The 16,137-nt window shown below is 34.8% G+C and overlaps 4 protein-coding genes across 9 annotated transcripts; 2 read left to right on the forward strand and 2 right to left on the reverse strand.

Annotated features, from left to right (window-relative positions):
• The first annotated feature begins 39 nt into the window (after positions 1 to 39).
• Positions 40 to 4,711, forward strand: LOC139101175 (uncharacterized). Its single transcript, XM_070654116.1, has 6 exons — positions 40 to 186; positions 610 to 873; positions 1,042 to 1,810; positions 1,935 to 3,286; positions 3,638 to 3,922; positions 4,469 to 4,711. Exons 4-6 carry the CDS (start codon positions 2,942 to 2,944, stop codon positions 4,709 to 4,711), a joined length of 873 nt encoding a protein of 290 aa, XP_070510217.1. The 5' UTR covers positions 40 to 186; positions 610 to 873; positions 1,042 to 1,810; positions 1,935 to 2,941.
• On the reverse strand, positions 4,591 to 7,940 carry Wkd (TBC1 domain family member whacked). Of its 5 annotated transcripts, XR_011545519.1 has the most exons (6): positions 7,807 to 7,940; positions 6,830 to 6,995; positions 6,112 to 6,679; positions 5,654 to 5,923; positions 5,296 to 5,571; positions 4,591 to 4,728 (listed from the first exon to the last, which is right to left on the reverse strand). XR_011545519.1 is itself a non-coding variant. In XM_070654098.1 (5 exons), exons 2-5 carry the CDS (start codon positions 6,976 to 6,978, stop codon positions 5,467 to 5,469), a joined length of 1,092 nt encoding a protein of 363 aa, XP_070510199.1. In that variant the 5' UTR covers positions 6,979 to 6,995; positions 7,807 to 7,940; the 3' UTR covers positions 4,957 to 5,466. The 5 variants fall into 5 exon arrangements, 4 of the variants coding, with proteins under 4 accessions (XP_070510199.1, XP_070510201.1, XP_070510202.1 ...); XM_070654098.1 differs by lacking the exon at positions 4,591 to 4,728 and having other exon boundaries at positions 4,957 to 5,571; XM_070654100.1 differs by lacking the exon at positions 4,591 to 4,728 and having other exon boundaries at positions 4,957 to 5,571; positions 7,859 to 7,929.
• Positions 7,941 to 8,031: 91 nt separating this feature from the next.
• Taf1c-like (TATA box-binding protein-associated factor RNA polymerase I subunit C-like) lies at positions 8,032 to 11,610 on the forward strand. Its single transcript, XM_070654036.1, has 12 exons — positions 8,032 to 8,307; positions 8,388 to 8,667; positions 8,799 to 8,900; positions 8,979 to 9,109; positions 9,190 to 9,280; positions 9,368 to 9,487; positions 9,568 to 9,766; positions 9,839 to 9,980; positions 10,142 to 10,362; positions 10,434 to 10,702; positions 10,802 to 10,975; positions 11,059 to 11,610. Exons 2-12 carry the CDS (start codon positions 8,433 to 8,435, stop codon positions 11,466 to 11,468), a joined length of 2,094 nt encoding a protein of 697 aa, XP_070510137.1. The 5' UTR covers positions 8,032 to 8,307; positions 8,388 to 8,432; the 3' UTR covers positions 11,469 to 11,610.
• An 80-nt stretch (positions 11,611 to 11,690) lies between these two features.
• On the reverse strand, positions 11,691 to 13,818 carry LOC139101167 (mitochondrial import inner membrane translocase subunit TIM50-C). 2 transcript variants are annotated; one of them, XM_070654097.1, is made up of 8 exons: positions 13,596 to 13,818; positions 12,945 to 13,282; positions 12,723 to 12,842; positions 12,531 to 12,638; positions 12,303 to 12,434; positions 12,106 to 12,229; positions 11,874 to 11,977; positions 11,691 to 11,805 (listed from the first exon to the last, which is right to left on the reverse strand). In XM_070654097.1, exons 1-8 carry the CDS (start codon positions 13,735 to 13,737, stop codon positions 11,716 to 11,718), a joined length of 1,158 nt encoding a protein of 385 aa, XP_070510198.1. In that variant the 5' UTR covers positions 13,738 to 13,818; the 3' UTR covers positions 11,691 to 11,715. The 2 variants fall into 2 exon arrangements, with proteins under 2 accessions (XP_070510198.1, XP_070510196.1); XM_070654095.1 differs by having other exon boundaries at positions 12,945 to 13,288; positions 13,596 to 13,817.
• Between the last annotated feature and the right edge of the window lie 2,319 nt (positions 13,819 to 16,137).

Genomic DNA, 16,137 nt, shown 5'->3' on the forward strand with positions numbered 1-16,137 from the left:
TTACAAAAAAAAAAAAAATAAAAAATGTACGAGAAGGAATTGACTTCGTACGAGCGAACTATTTGTCGTTTGGAAAAAAGTAACAGACGTACGCTGGACGAAATCAATTACCTGATGAATTTAATTCGCGTCACCTTTCGCAAAAAGAAAAAAAGCTATGTCTTTTATTCATTAAACGTTATCTATGTACGTATAATTTTCTACTTGAAAGTATGCCGTTTACAAAGTGTGATGCTTTATTGCAGAGCATCGACAAATGACCCTAACGGTTGCTTACATCATTATTAACAATTAAGGAACGGTTCATTGCTTGCACTAAAGCATCTCATATGCAAATGCTTTAGTTAGACGAAGTTATCTGCACGATATTTCTAAGAACTTTATTCGCGCGTGGACAATAAAAAGGTTCTTACAAATAGCAGTAATTATGCAGAATGTTAAAAATTATATTGTTAATTTATAATTATCGTATGCTTTTTATTAATGATTAATCAACATGTGTTAGAGAACAACTATTGCTATCATTAACTGTTAAAAAATTTGTTAAACTAACTGCTATTATTTATTCAGTATTCTTATGTTAATTAATTAATTTTATTTTTACTACAGTTTCGATGTGAACATATACCTTGATTCCTTCTGCAATAGTTAACGGAAAAATTCAGGAGGCGTATGTATCGTGTTCATCGAGTGTATCAGAATTTCTAGTTCACGGAGATGGAAGGTCCTATAATAATAATTGCGGATAATCAACGGGCATCTGTCACTTAACGGCTTGCGTCGGTCAATCGACGAACCGCGATTCCGTACTATGAATACCACGTTTCATTATTTCGTTAACGCTTCAACCGCGATTCTTCCTTTCTATTTACGGTAAATATTGTAACTGATAAAATTAATTCACAATCGCAGTAATCACGTTAAAGAATTACGTCTTGTATATCCAAGACAGATTAGAAAACAATAATTAGAGTCAAGTTTCTTTTTCGTATATCTGAAACAATTAAATTAATTAAAATTATAAATTTTGATCTTTTGTAGCAGGTACACTGAAAACTGTCGTGGCTGCTTTTCATCCGGCGCAGCAAAGTGCAACTAAAATATTTTTTTCCGACACGGCCGATGAAGATTCGTAGGGCAAATCAGGTTGCCGACATACATTTGTAATTCCGAAAGCAAATTTATTCCTTTTGCTCACGTTGGAACGGAACTGGCTGGATGTCTCGGAAATTAAAATTCGCTTTATTGTCTTAATTGCATGTGGCGGCACAAAAGTAATTATTACGACCAATGATAAGACGCTCGGACCTGCAAATAGTTTATGGCAATAAATAAAAAAAAGTTTAGTTTGCCTCGTGATGATGCTATGCCAGAAATGATACTTTACGAGACATTAATCGACACGAAGCCTCTCGAGAAATTAAGGGCACATGTCACGGCTGTAACTGTCTGGCGTTAACGATAATCGCTGTCTTTTACTGATCTCACACAAATATAGATCTTATCAAAAATTTATTAGCGATTATACGCTTCGCGTCAAACGGTGATCATCAAATACCAGCCGTCACGGATCATACAATCCAGGTCCCGAGGGTTTTGGGTACATCCGTTAACTTACTTACATGCGTACGCCAAGCTGAATAAAATACTGGTTTCACGACCCCAGTGTAAAATATTACATTTATTCATAAGTGGGTCATTTTGATCGAAGGGACTGTTACATTTATTACCGAATTTAGTACAAACAGGTTCGATTTGAGGAACTCGTACACACGCAACTCTGTACAAATCTCTTGAGCAACAATATAGGGTAAGCAAATTATCAATTTTTTTTTGTTTCTCATAGAGCAATTCGCATATACATGAACGGTATAATTTCCTGAAAAATAATTGAGAAATGATTAAGTTATTAATAAAAGAAACTTGTATTACAGGAATCGATATAATATTGGACTCAAGATACATGCCTTCGCCCTTAATATTAAATTGCAAATTAATAAATTTGTGGTCGATTAATTTTTTATTCGACCACTCATTTATTTTGGCTCAATTGTGTGTTTGGCCAGAATGGAGTGTCCGTTCGCCGGCCAGGATTCGCACATGTGGGGGGAAATATGTACCGGTGAAGGAAGTTAATTCAGCGCGTTCGCGATAGTACCTTCGTGAACGAGTGCGACGATCCACCTCGATCGGACACGCGAGTTCTCCAACGTACGTACGACGTGGGTCCGTGCCGCGAGTAAAGAGACATCCGGACGTCGTGCACGCGATCTCGACCCGCGATATACAAGACATGAATTGATTTATTTGAATCACCACGGCCGGCTGGACCCGCACATCCGCGTAACCGAACCGCCGCCCTGTGTTTCGGATAATCTCTCCCTTTCGTGTAAATGAATTGTAAATTGATCCGTTCGCCGACACCACTTGCCGTCTGTTTTCTTTCTCTCTCAAAAGAAACCTGATGCTTCTGTGTGCATGTCTTTGCAAATTATCTCATCCTAATTAACAGTTATTTAATTTTAAAATGATGTAACACTTTCTATCATACCACATCGTAACTTGTGCAACCGCATCTAATCTCCAGCATCGTATCCGGCTTTCTTTCGATCTCGTTGTCGTTCGAAAGTCGACGATGTGCTACGTTTAGCAGTATTAGAAAAATGTTTCAAAGTTGCCGCTGTGTTTTTATACTTAACAAGATACACGTGTGATTTGTTAAGCAGCATTTAACGCCCGGAAATGAAAATGTGCTGCGGCCGCGTTATCGATATTGCGAAGATTAGAAGATTTTCTAATAAATACGTAAGAGACTCTCATTGTATATGATATTACGACATGATAACGAGAAAAATAACGAGAGAACGCCGTTAATCGAGATTCTGACTCCTGACGATTCCTTCTCCCGATAGATGCTAAAAGTCCGTAAAAGAGATTCGGTATGAATTTATCAAAGCCATCGCGGCTCACCGCGATAATGTCTTTGATCATTGTTAACGCACGAGCCTGTGGCGCCGAAACGAGCGGCGAATATCTTCAGAAAGCGATGATCGAATTGCAAGAATTAAATATGCCGTCTAACAGTCTGACGATGTACGATCGGCTTTCGTCGATGAACCTGGGCTATCGACATGCAAATTATTACGATCACAGGCTCCAAGATAACAGATATCGCAAGATCAGCACCAACAACGTTCCTCAAGATGTGCAGAAGCCGATGGGTGTGCCTATCGAACATATGGACACGGCTCACTCGAGCGCGAATAATATAGCGCAATATTATGCGGTACGTGTAACTTAAACGAATTTCATTGCCGGAAAAGTAAAAAAAAAAAAAAAAAAAAACATATATTGAACTCTTTTTCTATGAAGAAACCTTTATCCAATGCAAAGCCATGTGATTGGAAAACGTGATCTTAATTTAATAAATCCTGTTCTTTTTATCTGTGTTAATTTTCGAATGTATCTTCTCTAATTTTAATCCCTTTCTTTAATTCTTAATGTTTGACAATCTGAAAATTTAACAATTTTTTACATTACTATTTTATTTTAATTTGCAAAATATAAAATGGAATAATCATAATTTCTTTGTTAACTTAATTGGTCGGTAGGCAAATAATACGTTCAAATTTTTCAGGTGCGTGATCCTACCGCCGAGGCCAGCTATCCGAAGATGAAGCAGCCGGAGCCGCTGGCGTTTACGCGAGCGGAACTGGCCGCGTTATACAAAAAGGCCTTGGAAAAAGGGTCAGCGATCAGCGTGGCGTCGTTGACACAGGCTCTCAATGCCGCAAACGGCAATGGCGACACGTCGCCCCAGGCTGGTCATCTGCAGCTACCGGTTAAACCGATGTATAACTACTACTTCTTTCCACTGAAGAGTTTCGCATCTGAGCTGCAAAGGGATCATCATCAGACCGCGGTAAGCGAAAGTCACAAGATCCGTTGCGCCGTCCGTTAGGTGCAAGTCATGGATTTTATTTTATTTTTATTTAGCAATCCGGTGTAACCAGATTTTGCTGAAGTATTTGATTTGTCAATGATTTTATTTCAAAACGTTGATGCATGGGATTGAATTGCGTGAGCTTGTGCAACACGAGCCGTTGCTCAGATGTTTATTAATAGATGTACGACGCGTAAAAAATCTTGAAAGTAAACTTTGAAAATATGTATTACAACGTGGACGCGAACTTTAGCATATTCTGCATTACATATTTTAGTTTTATTAAGAAATAATGATCACCGGTTACCGGCCTACTAAATAGATTTGGTACCACTTGACTCTCATTAACTGGTTCTAACTGGTGCAAATTAAATTAAAAGATAATTAAATCTATTTAATATTTATAATAATTTGAACGAATAAGTCGCTGAAGCGATAAATAAAATAAATTACGTATTTTACCTGTTAATTAATCTATGACTGATTAATTGAAAGAATGCAATTTATATTTTGCTTATTTTACAGATGGTTCCCATATACGCGGCTACAGAAACCACAGAAAGCACTCAGAAGCAGCTCATGAATCCGCTTTTCGTAGCAATTGGTACATTTATCAGTATGGCACTTCTGTTTATGATGGGTGTACTTTTTCTACCGAAACTGCCTCATTTGGAACTTTTTAAGGCACGAGTAGCTGACAGCAACGACGATTTTTTGCGTTTAACGACTCTTGTGATGAATGCCATAGATGGACGTAATCGTTGGTAGAACTTCAACACAGCTAGCTGAGAGTATGTAATGTAAAATTAAAAGTGTCACATTTTTAGAAATTAAACTAAAAATTAAAAATATCTAGAAACACATATATTACATTGTGCATATTAATATAAGTGTATTATAAATATCACGATAGGAACTTTTACGCTATTATTAAATATGATAAGTATATCGAAGTATATCGAAAATTAAACTTGTTTCTCAATCAGTAAGGATTAATATAAAATAAGATTGGCATTAACGAAAGATAATAATATATTTATTTAATGTAACATTATCATATATTATATACTTTTATTTTAAAAATGCAATAAATTTTTGTACATAAAGTTATATTAAACATGAAAATGATTAACTAAAAGTCAACGAGAAGTATATGAGAAAATATTAAATAGTACTACGTGAGCCTACAGATGTGATGTGCTTTTTTTTTTACACGTTCTAGTAATAGAGTTCTAATAATATTAATAAAGGAAGTAGAGATAATGCTCTTTGACTGCTCGGGGAATGTAGACATGTGTATATATGCATGGACGAAGTATATGGAAAACTTTCTACTTTGCAAGTATACGTACCTATCCGTTTTTGGTGCATCCTTTGACTTTGTAATGCAAAAAAAATTCAAAACGTGCAAATCGCAGAGTCTGTATAGTATCAGAAGAACGGAAAGGAAGGCACACATCGGGACGTATCATGTTAAAATGTAATGTAATTCCGCCCCATATCTTCATTTAACTAGTTAATTATCAGTCAGTTCGATTGGCAGTTTCCCTCTCCGCAGCTCTTCGTTTTAACATTTGCCTCTGATGCTCGTATTCAAAATCTTCTTCGCTTAAGTTCAACCTTTGAATCTATATTACATATATAATATTTAATTGTAGATATAAATACTAATTAATTTATTTTATAATATTTAAATTTAAAATTATTTACCTGATAAACCAAGGTTTCTTCTTCCATGATATGTTGTGGTGGGTTTCTTAGAACTTGGAGGGTTTCGTATGTCGTTGGACAACGTTTGGTAAAGGAAGTACGACCTAGACTACCTTTCAATAGTACCAATCCAACTTTAAAGATTACTTTCACACCCTCGCAGAGGAACATATCCCATACGCGCAAGATACTTTCCCACGGTAACGTACGAGTATAAACGCACAAGAACCATTCCGTCATATACAAGATTGGCTCCATTTTTTGTTTTTTCTAAAATAAAAAAATTATTTACTTAATTAAATCCTTATATATTATAACTAACGATTAATATATAAAAAACGACATTTAAAAACTGCTAATAATAAAAATTTATGTATATCTGTAAAATAAAATTTTCGTAAAACGCGTAATAAATATAGATGCATTAGAAGTTTGCATAAAGATATATTTGTACTAACTAAATGTTTGTACGCAGTGGGTGAGACTCTTTTCAGAAGAGCAAATAAGATGTCGCCATCACGCAGCAACGTTTCCATGCCCTGGCTGTAATAGCCGACGAGATACTTATCACATATTGCAACAAGACACCAGAATGCCTGAACTGCGGGCATGTGCATAAGCAAAAATGCGGCGATGGGCGCTTGAGCTTGGCAGTAACCTACTTTACTATTCAATATGGAATATGCTTTAAGGACTTGAAACAATTCCTGCTGTCCAGGTGCGTTTTCGACAAACATCTCATGATGCGGAAACTGACGATGGAGATCTTTTTTTATGTCCTCTATATATTTAGGATCGCCTGGTCGTTTGATCAGTTCCTCATACAAATTTGGGTTCTCGTTCATTAAAAGCTGACCACCACACAAATTCAGCCAGGCGCGCAATCTTACGGAAGGTGGTATGCCCTTGCGACATCTCTCGCGAACCTTCGGGTAATTTGTCGTCATAAAACGACTCCAATTGTTTAACATCTGTATCCATTTCCTCTCCCTTCGCAGTATCACATCCGGTGGTATGGCCTGTTTCCTATTTCACAAAGTTTTCACAGTCGAGTAAAATTTAATTTTATCGAAATATTATATAAGTATTGTTCGTTTTGTCTTTCGGGAGCACCCAGGGTGCGTTGGGCGCCCAAAGTGATTCCCAAAAGACAAAACGAACAATATTACAAACTACCTTTCGGGGCTGTATTGCGAACCGCCCAGAAATCCATGACGATCAGGCACAGTGGATATCACAGAGCCTTGACATATACTACTAGCCTCTGACTCTGTCTCTCCATTCAATTCCTCTTCTTCATTCCGTGATACAACTGAGGCAGCCATCGCATCTTTCTACTCTTCTAAAAAATATTTTTTGCAATATAAAAACAATATACGACACGATATTAAAGATATAAAAAAAACCAAAAATTTTATTTGTATTACTTAATATGCAAGGAAAATAATTTCTTCTAAATTAATTCGATAAAAAAATAATACAAAAAAAATTGCAGTTATAATTACACATTATTTAATATGCAGCTCCTGATTATTATCAAGCAACAAGTTTTTAATGCAGGAGGAAATAAAATAACACTCGCATATGTATTAGTGCTCCGAAAAAAATACGAGAGTTCACGTATACGTTCCAAATATGTGTGGCACGTACGCTCCCGTGAAACGTTCCGACAGACAGCACAAGTAACACGTCGCCGCGGAGTTCCGTTATCCGATTATCTCGGCATTTATCGAAATTTGCGCATGTAAAACAAACATTCGCGAGGGCTCGCGTTGTGTCACGTATTCTCGCGTTGCCTCATCGCGCATGTATGCATTTAAAACGCCTACCTCACCGCCTAATTGACAGATCACGTTAATCACAAGTCCACGAACAGGCCAGCGCGAACCTCGAGCCCTATTTCCCGTTCCATGGCTCTCGTACCATGCAGGAAGCGTTGCGATAGTTTTCAACGCCCGCTCGTAGTAATTAATCGTGATACCTTTGCGTATCGAGCGGAGGAAGGACAGGGGGGGAAAAAGGGGACGAAACAACACTGGGGATACTTTATCCGACTTTTTGATAAACGAAAAACAAAAGCGGATTTATCGTGAGATTTAGCAGGCGAGCTCGACTGCGAAATTACGGGCACGGCGTTGGCAACGAACAATTACCGTGAATCCTTGCCAGATCTGACATTTCGAGACGTATCTATCACAGACGCACCACTCCACCTCGCTGTTGACGCTGTTGTATATGTTGCACTTCATGGAGTTCACGGAAGAGTGGAGTTAGTAGAGCTAGTGCAGCGGGAGGGAGGGTCAAGATGGATTCACACGACCGCTGCAGAGTGCAGAGTGCAGACATTTTTGCACATTTTCGCCAGTGTAAATTATCCTTAATCTCAGTTTTGTTTATCTTCTATCCTATATTCTAATAATTAGGAAAACTGGTATTTATTTTACGATTTTTGCATAAAAACGAAGATTTTTAAAGTAAAAAAATTATTACTTGCCTAGCTGATAACATTTTTCATGACTTCACTTTCAATAAATACGATGTGTCGATATTATAAATTTAATAACCTTAAAGTACGTCAAGTTTAACAATTAATTATTGTTTTTACACACACGAGCGATACTTTTTATGTTTCAAACTTTTGTTTCTAAGCAAAAGTACATCGGTTGAGTATATTTTGATAAAAAAATTATGATGAGAAGCATTAACATTTATTTTATTATTTTTACTGTTTCAGAAATAAAAGAGTTAATGGAAAACTTAAGAGAAATTTGAATTAATTATGAGTGAGACAGAATCGAAGGCATTTAAACGTGCTGAAAGCAATTTGTTGAATAAACTAAGTACTGAATTTCTCAAAAATTATCTACATCATGTAATGCCAGGTTACAATCTAAGCAAATCACCTTGTATTGAAGAATGGAATGAGGAGAGTGCTATAGGACTCTTTCAAGAGTTTCCATATAATTGTGACTTACCAAAGCCATTATTGCCACCAGCAACATTATCACGAACAGGTAATCATGATTTATATATTTTATGATTTTTTAAAAACTGTTTTAAAAGTTTTACAATAATTTTATTAGAATTTAATTAAATTCTATGATTATAAGTTTACTTAGAATATTTTTCTTTAAATATTTTACAGTGCTTAGTGAAGAAGATCCAGCCCTGCAACTCCTTACAACAAAAAACCATTTAAAAGATGATATAAATAGGATAATAAATTATTATGATAGACATAAAACAGGTAACATAAAAGATTAAATTATAACAAATTATAGCAATGTAAATTTTATATTAACTTAACAAAATGTATTTTTGATAGAATTTAATAAACTACATAAAAAAAGCATAAGGTGGAAAAGAGGTGGAAATGGATATAATGCAAATGTACCTAGATATATTGCAGATATAGCAGAATTACTTGACATGGATCCAGATCCTTATTTTGAGGGGGTATGTTTAAATAAATATAAAAAAAATAACTAAGAAAATATTTAAATATTATATAAAGAATTAATAAAATATTTTTTTAGACATATAATTGGTACCATACTGGTGGGTCATTAAATTACACTCAATTAAATAACTTGGATGTACTTCTATTTCCATTTATGGGAGATTTAGGTAGCGTTTTAATATAAAATGTTTTATGGACATATGTAACAATTTGTATAGTTTTACATTTTAATTTTTTAAAAATATATTTTTTAGTGGCTGCACATATTACACCCATGGAAAATTTTATATGGAAGCCATTGTTACAAAATTCAGCTAAAAGTAAATTGCATGATGTATTATATGAAATTAGACAAAATAAAATTGATGATACATGTATGTATTAAAAATTTTTTTAATGTAAAATATGAATTTATATATTTTAGAAATTATTCTAATTAAATTATCATTTTTAGGTAGAATTTTAGGAAGGCATAAAGGTCAATGTACTCTCTATACATTGTCAACTTCTGAGAGTCATTTATTGCTTAAGGAAATTCACACACAAGCCTCAAAAGTATCATATGTTAGTGCCGACTTAAGTTTAACTGATGTAAATTATCATTGTACGTTAAATGTAGAAGGAATACTGTCTTTGTGGGACATAAATAATTCGTAAGTATTTATTTTTCTTAATTTATATTATTAATTGATTTCTTCTATTTTTTTAATGTTATATTTTTTCAGAAACTATATTAGTAGTGGTTCTGTATTACAAAATAATGCAACTCACAGACGTGATGGTTGGGGATGCGTAAGATTTCAAGAAACTGATCCAAATGTTTTAATTTATGTAGACAGATGTTGCTTACATTATCTTGATACCAGGGTAAAAATAAAAACTAGTTTTTAATCTATTTTTAATACGCAATTACAAATTTGATAAATTTCTTATATTATTTTTTAAAATTATTTACTTAATAATAAGAATATCTTTGTTATTTATTATTTTTAATTATTATATTAATGTATTACTATATTTGTTTACAGATTGCGCTTAATCACGCATGTATCACACTGTGTCCGAAATTTAATTTAGAAAATTGTGAAAGTTTGTCAGTAGAAGCACCAAGTAGGTACAATTATCGTCGATATTTAGGCAGTTATCATTCCTTTTTGTTGTGCGATAATCGTTCCCCTACGCAATGTGTAGAACAAAAGTGGACGCATCAATTAAAAGATACGCCGTTATTGGCTGCTGTAACTAACAGGTTAATAATGTTAGATAAATTTTAATAATATAATTAATTGCTACTAAAATTATATCATATATTAATTACAGCAATGACAAGGAAATAATTGTTCTGTCAACTCAGAAAGCAGGTGAAAACAGAATAATTTTGAACACGTGGATGGACGAAGAAAAATCTCATTCTTTTAATTTACCTTTTACACCGCCATATATTGCAGAAACGTTAAATGAATCACAGTTGCAAGGAATGTGCTTAAATCCGTATTTACGAAGCAGATTTGAATTGTGTAACGCTGGCAGTACATTAATCACAAATGTACAGGCAGAAGGAACATTCTACTTTACCCAAAATTCCATTGGTATAATTATATTTTATTATAAAATGTTTTAGTTTATATTAATACTGTAGGATATAATTCCAAATATGTAAATATATCGTTTTATTTTATTATTTTCAGGTGATATATTTTACCAGTGTATATCACACGAAAATGCATTGGATAAATATTCTCCTATAAATGGTAAAGCTTGTTATGCATTAAGTATATGGGAAAAAGCTTTGTTAACCCAACCTGAACCACTAGTACCCTTAACTCTTACTGATAAATGCAACATGCAATATATATATGACAGTAAGAAATTCAATTTAATTGTTTTTTAATTAAATCTACTTTTATAGTATTAAATAATGCAATTTATAAAAATATTTTTACAGATTTGACAAATAAGACGTTCGAGTCTCGTTTAAAATCCACTGAAGAATATATAAATAATGATTTTGACCCATCTTGGAAACAATCATTAGCTCAGTTAGGATCATATATAGATTTATTAGCACCAGAACTTCTTGCAGCTTGGGAAATACGTGAAGAAGTCTCAGTACCTGTAGGAGCGGGACCACATCAGAAAGTTTTGAATTGGTTGGAATCCTCGACTTCGAATCATCCTGTGACGCAATCACAGGATGAGCCAGAGTATATACCTACTCCTATCAATACGCAAGATTTAGTTAGTGTGTCGCAAGAACAAAATCTTACGAACATTGAAGACAGCAATGTGTTACAAGAAATGTTATTACCAAAAGTTAAATTGGGGAAAACTCGTAAGAGAAAACGCGTTAAGTAATCTACATAATTACAGATTAATAGAAATGTATTATTTAAATTTAACATTTTCGTACGTAATATATGTTGAAATTATGTAAAAACAATAATTTATGCTATAAATAAATTAATGTATTTTTTAACGATATTTTATTATAATAAAAATTAAACAATAATTATGATAAAATATTTTATGATGAAATGAGAGAATATGTTACGTTTTAAATAATATACACATTAAAAATTTCAACATAATTGGTTTATTTTGACTAGCGGTTCCGTAAGAAAGAAGGTTTCCAACTCGAAATAAGTACTTTGTTGCTGTCTTGTTGTTTGTTTTGTTCCTCTTCCATTTGCATCTATTAATAATTATTATAATTAAATTATCGATTGCATCTATTATTTTTCCTATTTTATGGAAACTTACCAAATATTTTCGTCGATTTTCTTTAAACATTTCCAACGGATTATCAAACTGTCTATAATAGTTCAATACATCTCGTACATCATTTACGTTCGATGTCAATATTGCTGTAGAAAAATTAAATCAGTCAATAACGATTATAATTAAAAAATTTAAACTAAAAAGAAACAGAATTTCTAATATCGGTAATGCTGTATGAATTTTTTAAAGCGTATAATTTTAAAGTTAATCTCACTTTTCAGGAATGCCGCTAAATCAAATAATGTAGTATCGTCATCGTTACCCGACCATCGAGGAAGTTTAAATGCATTTTCTGGATGTAATTTTACGCTTTCTTCATTCCAATCGATAACAATAACCTATAATAAGAAATATTAGTAGTAACAAAAAATTTTCCAAAATATAAGAAATAATAATTAAAATAATAATTACTCTACTAAGATCCCGATTGAGAGCTCCCAAATCTTTAACATGATGACCGTCTACAAAACGTGTTGCATCTCTAACTAATCTGTACATTATATAGCCATTTGGATCAAGTGCATCCAAAATAGGAAATACTGTCTATAATTAAAAAATTAATGAATATTTTCATTTAAATAAATTTTATTAAATACTTAATATATTTTGTATTAACGAAAAATAAAAGATTAGTTATACCATTCCTTGTTCAGCTGTATAAATAACAATCTCAAATTGTGGTGGAGCAACTGCTTCTAAAAACTGGTCTACTCCAGGTCGCTTTTTAAATCTCCACCCAGTTTGGTACTACAGATAAAATATACTCATATATAAAATCAAGTGTTAAATAAACGCGTTAAATTTTTCATAAAGTACTAATTAAATATTTACTGTCCAATCTGGATGCACAAGGAGATCTGTCATCTCCAGAACAAGAGTATATGGAGGTTGAATATATGGATGTTTTAATGGATCAGGTAACAGCTTTTCCCTACTGGGTTCTTGTACCAGCTGTAAAATATCATATTATAATTATTTGGTAACATTTAAAAATATATTTACACATGCTAAATATATTTTTAAAGTTAAAAATTAATTATGAAAGCATCATACTCTTGTATAATAATTAAGCTCTCTCTTGACTCTCTTGTAGATTTGTTCAAAGAATGGTAAATTGGAAAATTCATCCTCAATGACATTCCCATGTTCGTCATAGTTAGGTCTTCCTAATTGATATACTAAATAAGTGAAGCCAATACCCATGAACACACCAAATGCCGCAAAACCATAATTCATCATTCTCTTCGATCTTTCGCGGTTCGCCTTTTCTTCTTCTTCTTCCTTTTGCTGCTCATTCTGTTTTTTATGAGCTGCTGCCTCCTGACCTAACGATTCGGTTTCATTTATTGACGATTGTATGTTGGTTAAATTACTAGTAATTTTTGGGCGATCTGTTGCTAGAAACAAATACGAAAATTTAGATATAAAATAAGAATTTATTCGATATCTTTACACACATACAAAAGACGAGCTTCTTTAAGTAAAGCTAAGAAATATTTATTGAAATTGCATGTGCAATGCGTATCGTATTTAATATTCTTTCTGAAAAAATAATAAATAAAAAATTAATAGCTTTTTTGTCAATATAAATTTCCAGTAAACGTCAATATTAATTTTCGTTGACAGCACGTGCATCCGTGATTGAGAAATAATTGCAAGAAAAGTAGGAGTCTCACGCTTTCGTGTAGAGGTTAGAATGCATACCTTCGATGCTGTAACGACATGTTTGCGCTAATTGTATAAGCGACACCCGGCCGACCGGTTGCCGGAAGGTGCAGTATGTCGTTCCCGCGCTTGCATTGTATATTTTATATAAAACTCGCAGACTCCGCGTCGCAAAAGCCATACTTCGATCATATCACGGGCTCCTTTTTCCGGGGCAAAATTTTACTCCTGCATCTTCCGGCGTGTATCACCGCGCAACCGATAACTCCGCGCATCCATCTTCTCGATCGAAGATAAATCACTTTTCGAGAATACAGCCTAAATAAAATCACGGCACAAATTCTCAAATACTACGAGAAGAAAAACGAAAGCAGGATCTTTCAGAAATTTCGACACGTATGATTTTTGTTCTGTCGTTTTCCTTACAATTATATTAAATTATACGATCGGGCAAAATAGAGTGAAAATTCACGAATTTTCAATCAAATTAATCTTTTAGGAATAAATCAATGTTTCTAGTTTCATTGGCAAGTCGTTAGTATTTAGATTAGATAGAAATTAATGAGAATAGATCGAAGGAAAGCTGCCGAGAAGTTTCCCGCTTTCCCGCGTTTGATTCAAAGCGGCAAATTTTCGCTGGACGGCGGACCAATGAGAGGCCGGCAAAGTGACGCTATGCTTGAGAAGTTTTGACGCCATGTTCTTACTTTCGAACGGATTCAGCGATCGTCAGTGATTTTCTGGAGCGGATCGATCGTCGCAGTTTTCGTGAACAAAAATCTTTTGGAGGAGCTACGGATGGACCAGGATGTAGGTACGTGGGTTCTGATTCAAGATACGCTGCAGTAGCTCGCCGATGCTGCAGATGTAGAGCGATTCGCCGCGGGATTGTGAGACCCGGCGGTTATGCCGGAAACCGAGGCATCTTCCCTCGATCGAGATGCTCAGGTAAGACTTTCTTTTCGCGGATTAATCGATTATTTTGTCAATCTGAACCTCACGCATTTATTCTGTTTTGCAGGAGGAAGTTTGCCAGCGAGATTTGAGGTCGAGAAGGTGGAGAAAAGAGCAAAAGAGAACGATCGACGGGGGAGGAGGGGGGGAGCGAAACGGAGCTTCCAAAGTACAGTCGTTTCGATATATTTAACTGCTACAGCAAGTATTTTTACGTATGTATTAATTAAGACTGTCGAAAGGATCAATTATTGCGATATATTGTTAATACGAGAGTGATCGAGATAGCGTATTGTCCCTCGATCGGGATGCTCATGTTAGACTTTCTTTTCGCAGATTAATCGATTATTTTGTCAATCTAGATCTCATGCATTTATTCTGTTTCGCAGGAGGAAGTTTGCCAGCGAGATCTGAGATCGAGAAGGTGGAGAGAAGAGCAAAAGAGAACGATCGGCGGGGGAGGAGGGGAGGAGCGAAACGGAGCTTCCAAAGTACAGTCGTTTCAATATATTCAACCGCTGCAGCAAGTATTTTTACGTAAGTATCAATTAAGACTGTCGAAAGGATCAATTATTGCGATATATTGTTAATACGGGAGTGATCGAGATAGCGTACTGTTCCTCAATCGGGATGCTCATGTTAGACTTTCTTTTCGCAGATTAATCGATTATTTTGTCAATCTAGATCTCATGCATTTATTCTATTTCGCAGGAGGAAGTTTGCTAGCGAGGTCTGAGGTCGAAAAGATAGAGAGAAGCGCAAGAGAGAAAAAGAGAAAAAGGAAAGTGAAACGAAGCTCCAGAAGTAGCAGAAGCAGCCTTCAGAAATATCCAATTGCTGCAGTAATACTTTTGAGTGACTGCAAGTTAATCTGTTGCAAGGATTCATTATTGTGACATATTGTTAACGCGAGAATGATCGAGGTAACTTATTGTCCCTCGATCGGGATTGTTATTTAAGTTATATTAAAGACTTCCTTTGTGCGCATTAATTACAAGTTATTTTATCTTTCTAGAACGCACATCTTTACTCCGTGTGACAGAAGGAGTTCTATCAGCGAGGTTTGGAGTCGAAAAACAGAGAGGAGAGCGAAAGAGACAGTGAGAGAAAAACAACGAGGGAGACAACGAGGGAGACAACGAACGAGACAGCGAGGGAGACAGCGAGGGAGACAACGAGGGAGACAACGAGCGAGACAACGAGCGAGACAGCGAGCGAGACAGCGAGCGAGACAGCGAGCGAGACAACGAGCGAGACAACGAACGAGACAACGAAGGTACTTCTAGTAATACAGCCCGATATGTTCATCCGTTGCGGTAAGTTTTTACATCATTATCAATTAAATCTATTAAAAAGATCTGTTAGTGTGGTATTGTACATTTTGGGTTAATTTCGTTAACGCTGCACGAGTAGAAACATGCACACGATTTGTTTTATAAAATACAATTTTCGGGAGTATTTACTTAACACATGTATCGCGCGACGTTTTTTTTATGCGTGTCCAGTGTCTCTGTTCCTAGTAAATAGACGGTGAGAAACGGACAGTGAGCGTTGACAACGAAATCGGCCCAAAACATTGTAACTGAATCTCGGCTTTGATATAAAATACTGAAAGTTATTTAAACCA

Source organism: Cardiocondyla obscurior, linkage group LG03, assembly GCF_019399895.1.
Source record: "Cardiocondyla obscurior isolate alpha-2009 linkage group LG03, Cobs3.1, whole genome shotgun sequence".
In the NCBI taxonomy this organism is placed as follows: domain Eukaryota; kingdom Metazoa; phylum Arthropoda; class Insecta; order Hymenoptera; family Formicidae; genus Cardiocondyla; species Cardiocondyla obscurior.